General features: G+C 40.1%; 1 protein-coding gene across 5 annotated transcripts in view; it reads left to right on the top strand.

The window, feature by feature from the left end:
* ZCCHC17 (zinc finger CCHC-type containing 17) overlaps positions 1-18,281 on the top strand; it is a 68,104-nt gene that overhangs the window by 28,458 nt on the left and 21,365 nt on the right. For all 5 annotated transcript variants that reach the window (XM_028842043.2, XM_015133162.3, XM_015133152.3 and 2 more), the window contains 2 exon segments: positions 11,665-11,765; positions 13,453-13,544. In XM_028842043.2, coding sequence (XP_028697876.1) covers positions 11,665-11,765; positions 13,453-13,544 — 193 coding nt within the window.

Below are 18,281 nucleotides of genomic sequence, written 5' to 3'. Positions count from 1 at the left end.
TGGAGCTGGTGCCTGTGCCAGCATCTGGAGCTGCCTGCCCAGCCACAGCAGCCAGCGTGCCTGGCTGTGCGCAGTGGCTGGACCCCGTGCTCACTCACTTATGCACCCCTTGCCACTCCGAGCCTGGCTCGCCCTTGGCAGGAGTGGGATCTGGGACAGTAGCATGAACAGAGCGCAGCCCGCTAGACCAAGTGGATGGAACAGGCCTAGTGGCCCCAAGCAAAACTGAGTGCAGCCTGCCGGGCCAAGTGGGCCGAACGAGCCCGGCAGGCCCAAGCAAAACTCAGGCAAAGGTGCTGCTGGCCACAGCAGCTTCTGGCTGGAAAAATGACACCTGAAGAATCTTGTGACACCATCTTTACAAAAAAGTTAGCTGGGTGTGGCAGCAGGAGGATCACTTGGGCCCAGAAGTTAGAGGCTGCAGTGAGCTATGATTGTGCCACTGCACCCTAGCCCTGGGTAACAGAGTGAGACCCTGTCCCTTAAAAAAAAAAAAAAAAAAAATTACTGACATGGAACGAAGTCCAAGATAATAAAATTTGAAAACATGTTCCAGAAGACTTTGTGTAGCATCTCCCTTCCCTACCCTTTTAAAGCAAGTGTACTTTATATATCTTTTTTTCTTTATATATTTTAAATTATTGCCTATGTTTAGAAGAAAGGCAGGAGGAATATTTAACAGATTAACACTGGTCACCTCTGGGGAGTTGGTTTTGCTAAGGAAGGGATGTACATGGAAGAAGGACTTTGAGTTTTGGAATTTTTTTTTTTAAAGTGTTTTCTATTAAAATCCAAGAGGTGATCTTTGGATAATAAATCCTTGCCTCTAACCTTGTAGACTACTCTTCTGCAAATTGCATCTTTGCTTTAGAAATGGTTTACCAGCAGTTTTCAAGCTGGCAGTCAGCAGTCTGTAATTAAGTTTCTCATTTTATGTTGGTTTGGATTGAATGACATCGAACTCTTCCTCACCCCATAGGACATTCACCTCTTTCTGTCTGAGCACAGGTTTTCTTGTTAATATACTTACCATAGCTGCCAGTGCCTGAAAGTCCCATTCTAACTTGGGCGTATGTGACACTTTGGGGACTGTGTGGAATTAAAGGCCTGTGACCTTCCAGCAGTCAATCTTTAACTCACTTTATCCATACCCTGTCAGGTGATGCCTCTGATTGTGACTGACAGCTTACAAGTGAATCTGTCAGTCTGACAGCTGGGCTGAGACAAGCCTCAGAGGGAAAGCTCAGGGAGCCAAACAATTAGGTGGAAACTGTGAGTTTTAATCCTGAGATCTATAGGTTTATTGTATAACTGAGCAATTGACTTCCTTACAGTGTATCTTAGTTTCTCTGCCCATAAAGAGGGAAGATCATTAAGTCTCAGCCTGAAAGGACTGAGTTAGAAAATAACTCTGGTCTGATCAGATCTTAACATCTTTGGCTCAGGTAGGTAGATTCTAATTTGAGCTAGTTTCCCAGATGTCCTGTTCTCAGAATACTTCAGCCACCACTGAGTTGAAGAGCCCTTCCTAATATTCAAACCTAAGCTAGATTTTCTTTCCCCTCTCATTCCAAGATAACTTTCTGTGATGATGAAAATATTCTTTATGTTCTCTGATTTGTTTTCTGACACCAACCAACTCCCCAATTCTCTGGACACCAACTGGGTATCCAACGACTCAGTTCAATTCTGACATTATTTATCTGGAGCTTGTGTTAGATCTCTCAAATTAAAGGGACTCAGTCCCACAAAATTGCCCCTCTTCAGATGCCAGCTGCAAGTCCTGGGCCACTTGTACTTCTGACCAATCAGCTGTAAACAGGGGTTCCATGACCACCTCCTTAGGTTTGAGACTTTGCCAGAATGGCTTACAGAAGTCAGGAAAACACTTTACAGTAGTCCCCCTTCATCTGTGCCTTTACTTTCCACGGTTTCAGTTACCCTAGGTCAACTGAGGTTTGAAAATATTGAAGAGAGAATTCTAGAAACAATTCATAAGCTTTAAGTTGCAGTTGCAGTGTGATGAAATCTTAAGCTGTCCTGCCCCATTCCATCTGGTACATGAATCGTCCCTTTGTTTATCCACACTGTGTTATGCTACCCGCCCATTAGTCACTTAGTAGCTTTCTCAGTGATCAGATCGACTGTCTGCTATTGCAGTGCTTGTGTTCCAGGTTACCCTTATTTTACTTAATGGCCCCAAAGTGTAATAGTGACGCTGGCAATTTTGATATGCCTGAGAGAAGCCATAAAGTGCTTTCTTTAAGTCAAAAGTTCTCAACTTAATAAGGAAAAAACGGGGACCCCTAGAGGGGAAACTGAGGGAAGGGGGAGTACAACAGTTGAAAAATTTAACTTTGAGTACTATGCTCAGTACTTCTGTAACGTGATGATTCATATCCCAAACCTCAGCATCATGTAGTATACACAGATAACAAACTTGAACATGTACCCCTGGAATCTAAAATTAAGGAAAGAAAACGTAATCCTATCCTGTGGTTGCTAAGATCTATCCTAAGAATGAATCTTCTATGTGTGAAATTGTGAAGAAGGAAAAATTCATACTAGTTTTGCTGTCGAATTTCTAACTGCAGAAGTTACAGCAACAGTGTGTGATAACTGTTATTACATTATGCTGTTATTATTATTGTTAATCTATTTCTGTGCTTAATTTATAAATTAAATTTCACAGCCAGGCATGGTGGCTCACACATGTAATTTCAGCACTTTGGGAGGCAAGGTGGGCAGATCGCTTGAGCTCAGGAGTTCGAGACCAGCCTGGGTAACATGGTGAAACCCCATCTCTACAAAAATACAAAAATTTACTGGTCATGGTGGTGTGTGCCTATAGTCCAGGCGACTTGAGGGGGTAGGATTGTTTGAGCCTGGGAGGCAGAGGTTACAGTGAGCCGAGATCATGCCACTGCACTCCAGCCTGGGTGACAGAACAAACCCTGTCTCAAGAAAAAAAAAATTAAACTTTATCTTAGTTGTGTATGTACAGGAAAACCATAGTATATATAGGATTCGATACTATTCTTTGCCAGTTTATTATAAGGGATACAACTTAGGAACAGCCAAATAATTGAAGAGATACATAGGGCAGGGTATGGCTGGAGTGGAGTGGGGTCAGGTAAGGTGTGGTGGGGAGCTTTCATGCTCTCTTGTATGCCACCCTCCCAGCACTAGGATGTGTTTACCAACCCAGAAACTCTACAAATCTCATGTATGGGAGTTTTTATAGAACTCAGTCTCTAGCTCCCAACCCTCCTCTTCCTAGAAGTAAAACATTGGTGGGTGGGACTGAAAATTCCAGTCCTCTAAGCCAGCGTGGTGGTGAGCACCTATAGTTCCAGCTACTCGGGAGACTGAGACGGGGAAGTTGAGCCCTCCAGGAGTTTGAGTCTAGCCTGGGCAACATAGCAAGATCCTGTCTCAAAACAGAAAAAGAAAGTTCCAGCCTTCTAATCACTTGGTCTTTCTGGTGACTAGTCCATCCTAAGGCTATCTAGGGATCCCACTCTGTCACCTCATTAACGTAAACGCGGGTGTAATCAAAGGGGCTTATTATGAATAACAGAATACACTCCTATCACTTAGTAAATCCCAGGAGTTTTAGAAGTTCTTTGCCAGGAAGGGGGACAAATGTATTTTTGTATTATACTATATCTGTGCTGATAAATGACTTTTTCATTTTATTTATTTCAACTAATTGAAGTTGAAAGTTAAAACAGCTACATGACTAGTGATTAGGCAGTGCAACCCTATACAATTATAAAGTTCTTTTTTTTTTCTACTGTCTTCTGCCCTCCAGCACTAAACTGTGAAATTTTGAGAATAGACATTTTTCAACATTACACTTTCAGAGTTTCTTGCTTATGATAGACGTTCAAATATATTTAGCAGTGGATTCAGTTTAGCAAATAATTATTGAGTTCTATTTTCTGATTAGCTTTTTTGGTGGGAACACAGAGGTAAGAGAAACATAATCCCTTGCTGCCCTCAGATTGCTTACAGTCTAGTGATGTAAATGAATTAGAGTGGCGTGTAATAAAAATGAGTGTTGTTGCACTTAGTCCATGGAATTGTGGAATGGTTAGGCTGTTTGGATGAGTCAGGGCATAGTACAATACCTGAGGTATAGTGGGTGGGTGTTCAGTAAATCTCACTGAATGAATGAATGAATGAATTATAGCCTCAGCTCTACCATTAACTGGCTTCTTGGCAAGTCGCCTAGTCTTTGAGCCTTAATTTCCTTATCTCTGAAATGGGAATGATATGCATATTTTAGGGTCTTGAGTTTTTCGACTGGGAGAACCATGTTTCATTAGCCCTTGGATATATTTTTGCCTATAATATAGTAAGCGTTTAGTAAATGTTTTAGTGACTCCTTAATCCCAACAAGATAAAGGATGTTAAAACACTTTCACTAATGTGCTTATGTTATTGTCATATACCATTGATTGGGAGATGAATTGACTTGAAAAATGTGGAGAGGGAATTAAGATTCCCCAAAGGTAACAATGACCTTTTGTTTTGACATTGTTCGGGCTGTAGCTGTCCTCTAATGATTTGAGATTTTAACTTCTTTCCTTTATTGCCAGTGGGAGTTGTGAAAGAAATTAATGTTGAACCTAACGCAGTTGGGGCAGCGGTTTTAAGGGGACTATAATGGGCTCTCTCTGTTACTCTCATGTGGTGATTGAGGAGCTAGCCCTTTCCAAGTTGTCGGGTTTGGGTTTTTTTCTGTTTTTACCAGTAGGCATTCAGATGGGACTCATTGTCTTTAAGTGTCATGTTGGGTTTATTGAACTTGATAATGGACTTGATATGCCTCTTGGGCATTTATTTATGGCTTGATGTGAGAAATCCAAGCACAGACTGCTCTGAAGAGCTCCCTTTGGTGTGGCATGGCAAGCAAAGCATTTTTGTTTGTTTCTGTTTGATTTTGGAGCATATGCTGGAATAGAATTAGATGTGCTTTCCTCTATTTGTAGGTAAGTTCATCTTTCTCCTTTTTTTTTAATTGAAAGGATAATACAGATTAATAATAAAGAAAAAATGGGGAAAATATTGGTATGATGTAGGAGACCTGATAAACTCATATTTGAATTGCACTTCTGTTATCAGCCTTGTGATCCTGGATAATTTATATGATTTCTAGACTATTTTTTCCTATGAACCTTTGTCAAAGAGGATTAAATGAATGGATAGATGTAGTATATATAGTGAGGTACTCAGCACAAAGGGAAGGGGCCTCAAATATTTTATATGGTGTCCTCTACCACATACACATCATCTGACTTTTGGTGGTGTGTCCATGTTAACAATGAAGTCTCTCCCAAGAATTCAGACTGCTTTCTGAGAATGAATCTAGTCATGAATCCCCCCATACAGAGTATCGTTTCAGCCATAGATAGAAATAAACCAGGTAATTGCCTATAAAACTGACTGAAGAGATGGGAGCACTCAAGACTTAAGACAATCTGGGTGTAATTCCAGGGAAAAGGGATTGGAACGAAATTGTAATTTAGGAGACTGAAATCTAGTTGATTGTATCATAATATTCTTTTTTTTTTTTTTCTTCCTCGTTCTGTCACCCTGGCTGGGGTGCAATTGCACGATCTCAGCTCACTGCAGTCTCCGTCTCCTGGGTTCAAGTGATTCTCGTGCCTCAGCCTCCTGAGTAGCTGGGACTACAGACAAGTGCCACCAACACCTGGCTAATTTTTGTATTTTTTTAGTAGAGACAGGGTTTCACCATGTTGGTCAGACTGGTCTTGAACTCCTGACTTTAAGTGATTCACCCACCTCAGCCTCCCAAAGTGCTGGGATTACAGGTGTGAGCCACCGTGCCCGTTCTGTATCATAATATTCTACTGAGGGAGAGATTACAGGAATAAGCAGGGGGTTGTCAGCTTAAAATGTAGTAAACATAGTAAAAGAAAGACTGAGTGCTTGAAGTTGGCAGAGTTTATCTTGCCTTACTGAGGGCAGAAATGAATCTGATGATATGAACTGTACAGATTTTTTTTTTTCTTTGAGACAGAGTCTTGCTCTGTCGCCAGGCTGGAGTGCAATGGCTCGATCTCGGCTCACTGCAACCTCTGCCTCCCGGCTTCAGGCAATTCTCCTGCCTCAGCCTCCCAAATAGCTGGGACTACAGGTGCCCGCCACCATGCCCAGCTAATTTTTGTATTCTTAGTAGAGATGGGGTTTCACCATGTTGGGCAGGATGGTCTCGATCTCTTGACCTCATGATCTGCCTGCCTCAGCCTCCCAAAGTGCTGGGATTACAAGTGTGAGCCACGACGCCCAGCTGAGATGGATTTTTTTTTTTTTTTTTTTTTTTGAGGAAGTGAGTGTCCACTAAACCTTCATGGACAAAAAAAGTATCTCAAGATAGTTGTCTCCCTTTTGTTCTGATTCCATGTGGAAGCAATTTCTGATCACTAATGTAATTGTTCAGGTATTTAATACTGAAGGCAGCAGCTGGTTTACCTAGATGAGAACTGAGAACCTTCCAGGTATAAGGAAACTATATCTTGTATTGTAAATTAATAAGCTGGTATGTGTCTCTCTCTCTGAACCAGTTACTAAACTGACAAATCTGGTTAATGTATTTTAGTATATAAGCATCTGCATGCTAAAGACTCCTGCACTTATATCTACAGTTCATACCCTTCCCCTGAGCTACAGACTTGGATATGCAACTGCCTACCTGACATTTCCATTCAAGATCGAGGGCGAGGGCTAGACTGTGTCTTTTGTTTAATTCTGTATAAAGCTGTATAAGCTAAGGCCTTTTGGTAATAAGCCATTAATGTCTCATCTTTAATAATCCTGTACCCTGTTGTAACTATTTTTATGTTTCCTTTTGGTCTATGTCCATATGAGACATAGTTTCACATTATTTCATAGTGTATATATTATTTAATTATAATTTTTATGGTCGGAAATAATGCATGCTCACCATAGAAAAATAGAGGGAAAAAAATACAACAGAAAATGATCATTATGTGCTATTACTACCGTATGGAGATAGGCACTGTTAACATTTTGGTGTATTTCTCTTTTTTTTTTTTTTGAGATGGAGTCTTGCTTTGTCACCCACGCTGGAGTGTAGTAGCACGATCCTGAGTTCAAGTTATTTTCCTGCCTTAGCCTCCCAAGTAGCTGAGACTACAGGTGCCTGCCACCACACCTGGCTAATTTTTGTATTTTTAGTAGAGATGGGGTTTCACCATGTTGGCCAGGCTGGTCACTCCTGACCTCAAGTGATCTGCCTGGCTCAGCCTCCGAAAGTGCTGGGATCACAAGCATGAGCCACCATGCCTGGCCAACATTTTGTTGTATTTCTGTGTATTTACATATGTGTACACAATTTAATATGTTGAGATTAAGATTATACTGTATATTTAAAATTTGTAGTTTTTTGCACGTAATGGACCTTAAACATTTCCCCATTAAAAAAATATTTTCTATGAACATTTAATAGCTTTATTCTGTCATTCAGATGTACCACATAATCGTTTTAAGTTGTTTCCAGTTTTTCACTGTTAGTGCTTCTAGACTTGTCATGTTTATCTAGGAGACAGCTACCAGTACCAAAAATAAAATAAGTAAAATAAAATAAAAAATAAAATAATAAAGTAGAATAAAAAAATAAAATGCCGGGCGCAGTGGCTCATGCCTGTAATCCCAGCACTTTGGGAGGCTGAGATGGATGGATCATGAGGTCAGGAATACAAGACCAGCCTGACCAACACAGTGAAACCCCATCTCTACTAAAAATACAAAAAATTAACCAGGTGTGGTGACAGGCACCTGTAATCCCAGCTACTCGGGAGGCTGAGGCAGGAGAATCACTTGAACCCGGGGGGTGGAGGTTGCAGTGAGCAGAGATTGCGCCATTGCACTCCAGCCTGGGCGACAGAGTGAGACTCCATCTCAAAAAGATAAATAATAAAATAAAATACATATGTATGTGTGTATGTGTGTGTATATATATAGTTTACTCTCACTAACTTACATGTACTCTGAATACCCATGAAAATTCAGTTGTAGCATAAAACACATTTATAGCATAAAAGAGCAAAATATTTCAAATTAACTTGCTTAAACTACTTAAAGACAAAGTTCATTTGAAATATTTTGTCATTTTTTCACTGGTTATGTGAAAAACCACATAACATACATACACATACATACACACTTTGGAATCAAGTGAGAGAAGGACAAGTTTTGATGCCATTATTTCTGTGTGGTACTCCAGTAAATAGACTTTCTGTTTTAGGGAAGAAGGATAGTGTTCCCTCAAGTATATTAGGTTCAACATTAATTTGCTTCATAACTTTCATTAGCAATAGAGGAAAAAGATGAATTTTAACCAGTAGAGGACGGTTGCAGCCCAAAACAAGTCAAGGTGAAGGGTTTCCCCTTTATGGGATCTGAATTTCCTCTTCAAACTTTAAAATTAGGCTAGTCGGCTCATTACATCATAGGGGAAAAAAAGTAAAAACCCCATTTGCATGAATTTCACCCAATTTGGAGATTATGTGTTGATCTAAAATTAAAAACATAATGTATATAAAACGTTTTAGAGGCCCCAGAATTGTTTAGATAGGTAGGCTATCAGCTTCCAGAATCAGCTTATGTAGGTATGAGAGATGTAGTGATGATGGATAGAGAAAGTAGTGGCTCCCAGGAGGAGCTCTAAACAGAAAGGGCAGGTACTTTGAGTTGCAGGCGTGTGCAGGCATCCATGTGCATCTCCGTCTTTCTCTCTTTCTTCTCTCTCTCTCTCTCTGTCTCTCTCTCTCTGTGTGTGTGTGTGTGTGTGTGTGTGTGTGTGTGTGAAAGAGAGAGTGGGAGAATGAGAATGGAGGTGGGTAAATTTCCCAAGCAACTTTAGGGAGGGCAGTTATTTCAGACAGGATGCCTGATTTGTATTCATTCAGAGTAATTATTTATGTTAATTTCCTCCAGAATTGAAGTAATCCTCTTTATTATTTCTTATCAAAAATAAATGAAAAGGTTAACATAATACTATAACCATTGTTAGCATTTCAAGCCATTTCTTTCTAATTTTTAAAATGTTTTTAAAGCATTTGTAATCATACTGTATAATTTTGCATTATACTTTTGTTATTTAGCATGGGAAAATGCTAGATATCTACAGTACTTGATACATAATAGGCACTCAATAAATATTTACTAAAGAAAGAATTATTGACTTGTTTAAATATCTTTTGAATGGACCGTCAAGCGACTATACCATAATTGACCTAATTGTTACCCTTTTGTTGGAAATTGGGTTGTTTCTAAATTTTCCTGTCTTAAAAATACTTTGCATATTTTGATGTATATCACTTTTCCTGAAGCATATAGTTTTTCCTATGTATAAAGTTATTTTCTTAGGACAGGTTCCCAGAAGCAATTAGGGGTCAAATAAAGTATTAGAACTCTTGGTTGCAAGGGGCAGAAACTTAATTGGGAAACATTTTGGCCAATCTTGTCAGAGACTTCCAGGATAAATCTCAGTTAGGTTTCTCAATTATGTTTCTACCCCTTGCATCTCTTTCCTCTATTACTGAGACTTCAGCCTTTGCTGTATTGGTTGCTCAGTTTACACTCCCAGGGCTTTGTTTCTTGTTTACCAGTGCTCTTCTTTGCTTTTCTCTGGCAGACTCTTGCCATCTGGTGGTAAAGATTGGCATTGGCAACTTTTTGTAGTTTATAATCCTGATTTGTATATGTAAAATGTAATAAGCAAGGTGGTTCTCCCAAGCAAAGGATTTTGGACAGACAGGAAAAGGATATCTGCTATAAGTGTTTTATTAAATGTTTTTAAATTATTATTTGATTTGATTTATTTTTGAGACAGAGTCTCGCCCTGTCACCTAGGCTGGAGTGCAGTGGCATCATCACAGCTTACTGTAGCCTTGACTTCCTGGGCTCAAGCCATCCTCCCACCTCAGCCTCCTGAGTATCTAGAACTACAAGCATGCACCACCACATCCTATTAATTTTTCTGTAATTTTTGTAGAGATGGGGTCTCACTATATTGCCCAGCCTAGTCTTGAATACCTGGGCTCAAGCAATCCTCCCAAAGTGCTGGGATTACAGGCCTGAGCTTCCATGCCCAGCAATTATTTGATTTTAAATTATTTTTTATTAAATGTGTAATAGTTTATGAGTATTTTATCATTTTTGATAGCCATTGATAGTGACTTCCAAAAGTTTATTCTAGCCTTAGTAATAGTTCTTATTTTACTATCCTTTCAGCACATTGAATATTATTTTCTAAATATTTTGCTAATTTAATGGATTAAAAATAGTAGCATGCTTATATTTCCTTTTTTAACTTAATGTCTATCATAATTATTTTTTGTAATTAATTTAAATGGCTGTTTACTCTTTTATTCAACAGATTTACCATGTTTGCCATGCTATTTTCCACTTATTATTCATTAGGGTTGTTTTATGATTCTTACATATTTTTTAACCTCTGTAGGTAATAATACTGCAAGGTAGGTAGGTAGGTAGGTATGTATGTATGTATGTATTTATTTGTGAGACAGGGGTCTTGCTCTGTCACCCAGGCTGGAGTGCAGTGGCGCAATCTCAGCTCACTGCAACCTCTGCCTCCTGGGCTCAAGCAGTCCTCCCACCTCAACCTCTTGAGTAGCTGGGATCACAGGTTCGCACCACCACGGCCAGGTAATTTTTGTATTTTGGGTAAAAATGGGGCTTTTCCATGTTGCCCAGGCTAGACTGCAAGTTATTTCAGCTCTGTCAATTTTTTGGCTCTTTTGAGTTTTTCCTTTGGAGAAAAATTCTATTGACGATATTCTTGCATCAAAGATGTAAACATCTTTATCTTTTTACTTTCAAATAATTTTACCAGCTTACATTTCTATCAGTATTGTGTAACTACAGTTATTTTATCACATCTTTACTAATATGGAGCATTAAATTTTTTAAATTTTTTGTTTATTTTAAAAATAAGATTTATAATATTTAAAAAATAGAGATAGGGTCTCGTTATGTTGACCAGGCTGGTCTCAAACTCCTTACCTCAAGGTATTCTCCCATCTTGGCCTCGCAAAGTGTTGGGATTACAGGCATGAGCCACTGCGCCCAGCCTATTTTATTTACTTATTTTTTTGAGCCAAGGTCTTGCTCTGTCACCTGGGCTGGAGTGCAGTGGCGCAGTTGCAGCTCACTGCAGTTTCAACCTCCTGGGCTCATGCGATCCTCCCATCTCAGCCTCCTGAGTAGCTGGAGCTACAGGCATGTGCCACCATACCCAGCCAGGTTTTTTTTTTTTTTTTTTTTTTTGTGTGTGTGTGTTTTGTAGAGACTGGGTTTTGCCGTGTTGCCCAGGCTGGTCTTGAACTCCTGAGCTCAGCCTCCCAAAGTGCTGTGATTACAGGCATGAGCCACTGTGCCCAGCCACTTTGAGCATTATCTTAATAATGTTTGTTGGTTGATTGGGTTTTATAAAAAGCAGTCTCAATGTGCAGTTTTAAGTTTCACACTTTTCAGTGAAAAATTTCATTTTCTACTTGCATTCCCCAACTCTTAACCTTCTTACCCAGTTTAGAGTATAAATACCAGATGTGCCCTCTGCTTTATGTTATTTCTTCTTCTTGTGCCCAGGTCTGGTCCATCGAACTCATATGTCATCCTGTCGGGTGGATAAGCCCTCTGAGATAGTAGATGTTGGAGATAAAGTGTGGGTGAAGCTTATTGGCCGAGAGGTAAAGTTCTGTGTGGCTCCCATGTGGTTAGAAAGGTTTAGGAAGAGCTGGGATTTTTGTATTTTATGATAGTGAGTGTGTAAATTTTGTTAATTGTGGCTGATAATCTTATTTTTAAATCCTGCCACTAGAATCTATTTGGAATTCAAACCTTCTGGCAGACTGTCCTGCAAACTCAGAAGGAATGATATGAGCTATAAAAGTGTGGTGCAATAAGTGCATATTTGTAAAACTTCCCTCCCTGAAGTTTACCCAGAGGGTGGGCAGGAGGAGAAAAAAAAGAACCAAAAAGAGAGAAGGAAATTTGATCTATGGGACAAGTGTTTATAACAAACTTCAAAGAATACCTGCCAGATACACTTCAATTTGGGACAAAACAAAAAGAACGCAGATAGTTTACAGTCATTTTCCCTAATATCTGGCACCATTCAATGTGCAGAAAGTGAAAAAAATCTGAAGGACCCTGTTACTCACTTGAGGGTATGAGGGCTGTGGGTGTGGGCAGACCACAGGAGAAGTAAGAGTATACACTGAGTCCTGTTCTTCTACCAGAGCAAGGCATGGGAGATAGGCATGAAAGAGCTATTATTCAATAATAATTAAGTGCTTAATATGTGCTAGGTTTGGGAGATATAAGAGCGAACCAGATATAAATGATCCCAGCTATTATGGAGCTTATATAGAATATAAGTAGAAGACACAATTTTTCTTTCTTTTTTGAGACAGGGTCTCTCTTTGTCACCCAGGCTGGAGTAGAGTGGCGCCATCACGGCTCACTGCAACCTCAGCCTCCTGGGCTCAACTGATCCTCCCACCTCAGCCTCCTGAGTATCTGGGACTACAGGCACACACCACTAAACCTGGCTTTTTTTTTTTTTTTTTTAATTTTTTTTTCAAGACAGGATCTCACTGTGTTACTACCCAGGCTGGTTCAAACTCCTGGGCTCAAGTGATCCTCCTGCCTTTGCCTCCCAAAGTGCTGGAATTGCAGGCATGAATTTCCATGCCTGGCCGAGACAAATATACATAAAATAATTGTAAGTTATATTAAGTGCTATATGGGGTTCAAACACTATTGCAGGAAGATTTCTAGTTGTCAGGAAAGGACTCTTTGAGGAGATAGTATATGAGCTGAGACCTTAAAGAAAAGGAACTAGTCATGGAAGACTTGGGATAGGAACATTTCAGGCAGAGAGAATAACTGATGCAAAGACCCTGAAGTGAAGAAATGCTTCATTTGCTGTGGGAAGCAAAAGAAGACCAATGTGACAAATGTCTTCATGCTTAAAGAAGCTCTAGACCAAGTCCAGAAGAAGATCTAGTCTCCTGAAATGTTCAAAAACCTATTCTGGACTTAGGGATCTCTGAACAAATCACTATGCTGAACTTACCTGGAGGAAAAGCTTTTATTTTCTGCCTGGTTACTTCCACAGGCCTTGGATTTTTTGAGCTACCATTTTTGTCTTTCCCCAGAGGGAGAGGAATGAGATTAAGACGGTTTCCTAAAATTCTTCTGCCATAGGGTCTACCTGTTATGCTTATTTGTATCTGCAGTGTTCCTCGCACAGTACCTGGTCCTTTAAAGAAGCTCAATATTATGATGATGAAAACATTGACTCTTAATTTTAGACTGGCCATCTAAATGATGTATCTGAAGTTTTTGGTGACTTTTTTTCGTCTCTTTCAGATGAAAAATGATAGGATAAAAGTATCCCTCTCCATGAAAGTTGTCAACCAAGGGACTGGGAAAGACCTTGATCCCAACAATGTTATCATTGAGTAAGTAAAAGGTTTGGAAAGGTGAAAATTCTTCTGCCTCCCAAAGCATAAAATGCTTTAGTAAATCAGACTGAACTGGTAACTCTACCATTTATGGACTTTGTGATATTGATGAGTTACATAACCTTTGCAATCTTTGGGTTTTAGAAATGTAAAATGAAGTTAGACCAGGCACGGTGGCTCACGCCTGTAATCCCAACACTTTGGGAAGCTGAGGCAGGCAGATCACCTGAGAGGTCAGGAGTTTGAGACCAGCCTGGCCAACATGGCAAAACCCCGTCTCTACTAAAAATACAAAATTAGAAATTTGCTGGGTGTGGTAGTGCGCACCTCTAGTCCCAGCTACTCGGGAGACTGAGGCATGCATGAGAATCTCTTGAAACCAGGAGGCAGAGGTTGCAGTGAGCTGAGATCGTGCCACTGCACTCCAGCCTGAGTGACAGAGTAAGACTCAGTCTCAAAAAATAAAATAAAGTAATAAAATAAAAATAAAATAGTTAACACCTTGCTGCATAGCGTTCTAAGATGAAATGCTAACATACCAAACTCCTGGCATTGGAGTGCTCCATTAATGGTTTTGTTTCCTTTTCCTTAATCTCTTTCTGTTTCTGCCGTTTAACAAGTTAGCTAATAAGCATTCATGAAGAACTATTCTTTACCTGTCTCCCAGTGATTTCTGCATTGGGGTTACGTGGGTATCTTCCATATAGAGACCATGTGTAAGGGTAGAGTAATCCAGGAGCAACTCCAGCAGGGTTTAGACTCCCATATCTTGGGATACACTGTGCTCTGAAAACAACATCTTACTTTCATTGGCTCTTCTTACCTTTCATTTAGGAATGGGAAATTATCTATGTAGGATAACATCTGGCAATACAAAGAATTTTCTGTCTGTCTCAAGTCTTTCTTGAATTTATTTTCTTTTCTTTTTTTTTTTTTTTTTTGAGACGGGGTCGCCCAGGTTGGAGTGCAGTGCCGTGATCACATCTCACTGCAGCCTTGACCTCCCGAGCCTAAGCTATCCTCCCACCTCAGCCTACCGAGTAGCTGGGACTACAGGCATGTGCCACCACACCTAATTTTTATTTTGTAGAGACAGGGTCTCCCTATGTTGCCCAGGTTGTTCTTGGACACCTAGATTCAAGCGATCCTCCCACTTTGGTCTCCAAAGTGCTGGGATTACAAGTGTGAGCCACAATGCCCAGGCTTCTTTCTTAAATTTCTCGTTGGAGGTTCTTGGATCCCTAAAGTCCCTTAAAGGGGGATCTTGGAGGGTTTTTTTTTTTTTTTTTTTTTTTGAGACGAGTTTTACTCTTATTGCCTAGGTTGGAGTGCAATGGCACAATCTCGGCTCACCATAACCTCCGCCTCCCAGATTCAAGTGATTCTCCTACCTCAGCTTCCATAGTAGCTGGGATTACAGGCATGTGCAACCACGCCTGGCTAATTTTGTATTTTTAGTAGAGACCGGGTTTCTCCACATTGGTCAGACTGATCTTGAACTCCTCACCTTAGGTGATCTGCCTGTCTCGGTCTCCCAAAGTGCTGGGATTACAGGCGGGAGCCACCACCACCGTTGGAGGGTTTATTAACTGTTTTTAGTGTCTTAGAAAGCTATCCAAAATTGTGTGTGTATCCTCAGGTTAACCATGCTGTTATTTTGTTGCTTTTGATGATAAAATATCACATTGTTTGTCTTATGTTAATTAGGTACTCTCAATGGCAATTATGTCATTGATGAATTTAAAAGACAAGAAAAATGATAGAATGTTATTTGAGTGGGATCTTATTGGTGAAAAGTTTGGAAAGTCTTATGTTTACAGTTCTGAGCAAAATCACTTTGAATTTGAAGGAATCTTATCTGGAAGTAAGGGAAATGATATTGAATACATATGGCAGTGCCAGGCATTTTATGTACATTCTTGTGTACATAACAACCTGCAAAGTGGACATTATCTCCATTTTACCTTGTATTCCTACTTTATAGCTTGGTGCCTGGTGATAAGTAACTTACCTGTGGATGCATAGCAAATTATCAGGGACTCTCTGACCTTAAAGCTAATGCCCTTTTCACCACATAATGCTTCTCACTCTTGTGTGTGACTTACAGAACTTTTCATATTTCTGTAGGTTGCTAAATACTAACATGTTTGTAAGGCTGATTACTGACACAACACTGTCAGTAATAGTAGAAATCTTTTATAACTCAGAGTGCAGAAGTGTTTAAATCTGGCTGTGGTTCAAGTTAGTGTTTGGAAAAGAAAAAAGAAAAAATTCTGATGATTGCATTGTAATAAATTGCTTCTGCTCGAAAGAATCCGATGCTATACGGACTCATTAAAAAGTAGTGAAATTTCCCAAAGCCACCCTTACAATGATAAAATATAGAACATGTAAGATAAAAGAGCTAACCCTGTTTCTCAGAAAAAGGGTAGGGAAGGGAAAGGGCTCCCTAGTTTTGGGCTGTCTCTGTGTAAAACTATTTTTAGTGACAATCAAGTGGCTGAAACAGTAACTTTTGTTGTAAATTATGTCTATAGGTGCATCCAGGAAAGAAGCATGACATAATGGAATGATTAGAGGATTTAGAGCTAGACTTGAATCAGAAAGAGTACTAGTTCTGCTCCAAACTAGTATATGACTTGGAGCAGATTAGTCTCTCTGAATCTTAGCTTCTTTACTATAAAAAGGAGATAGTAACATATATCTCAGGAATGCTTGAGTGATTTAAGTAAAATCTTATTTGTAAGGAGCCAGCTTCATGTCTAGTCTATGGTAGACATTTATGTAGCTACTTGTAGTTATTTTAAATGCCGCTTTGTTTTTTCCTCTAATATCTGAGATTATAGCACCTTTTCTTTTTTCCTCATACTATGGTGTGCAGAACTACACCTTTGCTTTTGAAAGAATGTGTAAGACCCGCAAAAACAGAGACCATGACTTGTCTGCCGTCATGCCTGATGTATAGCATTCATAGTATTCATTTAGTTTTTTTGAGATGGAGCTTGCCCTGTCACCCAGGCTGGAGCATAGTGGTACAGTCTTGGCTCACTGGAACCTCTGCCTCCTGGGTTCAAGCAATTCTCATGCCTCAGCCTCCAGAGTAGCTGGGATTACAGGCGTCGACCACCATGCCTGGCTAATTTTTGTATTTTTAGTAGAGACGGGGTTTCACCATGTTGACCAGGCAGGTGTCAAACTCCTGACCTCAAGTGATCCCCCGCCTCGGCCTCCCAAAGTTCCGGGATTACAGGCATGAGCCACTGCTGCCTGGCCCTAGTTAGTACCTTCATTTACTCATTTATTCAACAAATATAAGGCAACATGTAATAAATACTAAAAGAGTAGTTTAAAGCAGTGGTCCCCAAACTTTTTGTCACCAAGGACTAGTTTTGTAGAAGACAATTTTTCCATGGATTGGGGGCTGGAATGATTTTGGGATGAAACTGTTCCACCTTAGATCATCAGGCATTAAATTCTCATAGGGAGTTCACAACCTGGATCCCTCACATGTGCAGGTCACAATAGGGTTTGCAATCCTATGAGAATCTAATGCTGCCACTGAGCTGATAGGAGGCGGAGCTCGGGTGGTAATGCTCCTTCACCTGCTGCTCATCTCCTGCTGTGCAGCTTGGTTCCTAACAGGCTGTGGACCAATAGCAGTCTGTGGCCTGGGGATTAGGGACTCTGTGTTTAAAGAAAGGGTTCTAGGAATTCACTTGAAGAGGAATAGTTTACTTCAGGCCTTCATGGTCAGAGAGTAGGTGGTATTTGAGCTAGGTTTTGAAAAACAGATAAGATCTTGTCAGACAGCAGGGGAAGGAATGGTATTTCAGGCGAAAGAAATGGTTTGAGGAAAGGAATGAGGCAGGAAAGCACATAGTACATTTGGGAACGTTGTTTAAGGAAAGAAGAGGATATGGTCAAGTACTAGAATGGAAGACTTGAAAGATAAGTTAGGGTCACATTGTGGAGAGCCATGAATATCAGTTAAAGAATATGAATTTTTATTTATTTATTTTTTGAGATGGACTCTCGCTCTGTCACCCAGGCTGGAGTGCAGTGGCATGATCTCTGCTCACTGCAACCTCCACCTCCCAGGTTCAAGCAATTCTCCTGCCTCAGCCTCCTGAGTAGCTGGGATTACAGGCACCCACCACTGCGCCCAGCTAATTTTTGTATTTTTAGTAGAGATGGGGTTTCACCATGTTGGCCAGGCTGGTCTTGAACTCCTGGCCTTAAGTGATCCTCCTGCCTTGGCCTCCCAAAGTGCTAGGATTACAGGCATGAGCCAAAGCACCCAGCCCATGAATTTTTTTAAAAAAGCCTTTGAACAGAGAGGCTTGTGGTCAGATTAACCTCCCCAGGAATCCCATTGTCTGGCCTTGCCCTATTATGCTCAGTATTCTCATCCTGTCTTCAGCCACACACAGTTTGTTAGCCACCTTTCATTTTTCATAAAAATCTAACTCTTATAGTCATCCACTCAGGTCCCAAAGTGTTAATGAAATAATCTAATAAGTGACTCTGTAAATGGAAAGGGGCTAAAAGCAGTTTGCAATTAGGCATAGCCCGCAAAGTATAGTCTTTTTCTTTTTTATTACGATCAAGATCAGAATTGAGAGTAGTATAGAATTTTTATTTTTATTTTTATTTTTCAGAGAGGGTCTTTCTTTCCCAGGATGGAGTATAGTGATCATAGCTCACTGCAACCTCAAATTCCTGGGCTCAAGTGAT

The sequence above is a fragment of the Macaca mulatta genome, chromosome 1 (genome assembly GCF_049350105.2).
Source record: "Macaca mulatta isolate MMU2019108-1 chromosome 1, T2T-MMU8v2.0, whole genome shotgun sequence".
Taxonomy (NCBI): Eukaryota; Metazoa; Chordata; class Mammalia; order Primates; family Cercopithecidae; genus Macaca; species Macaca mulatta.
Note: the sequence above shows the minus strand (reverse complement) of the source record. Positions and strands in the feature narration are given on the sequence as shown.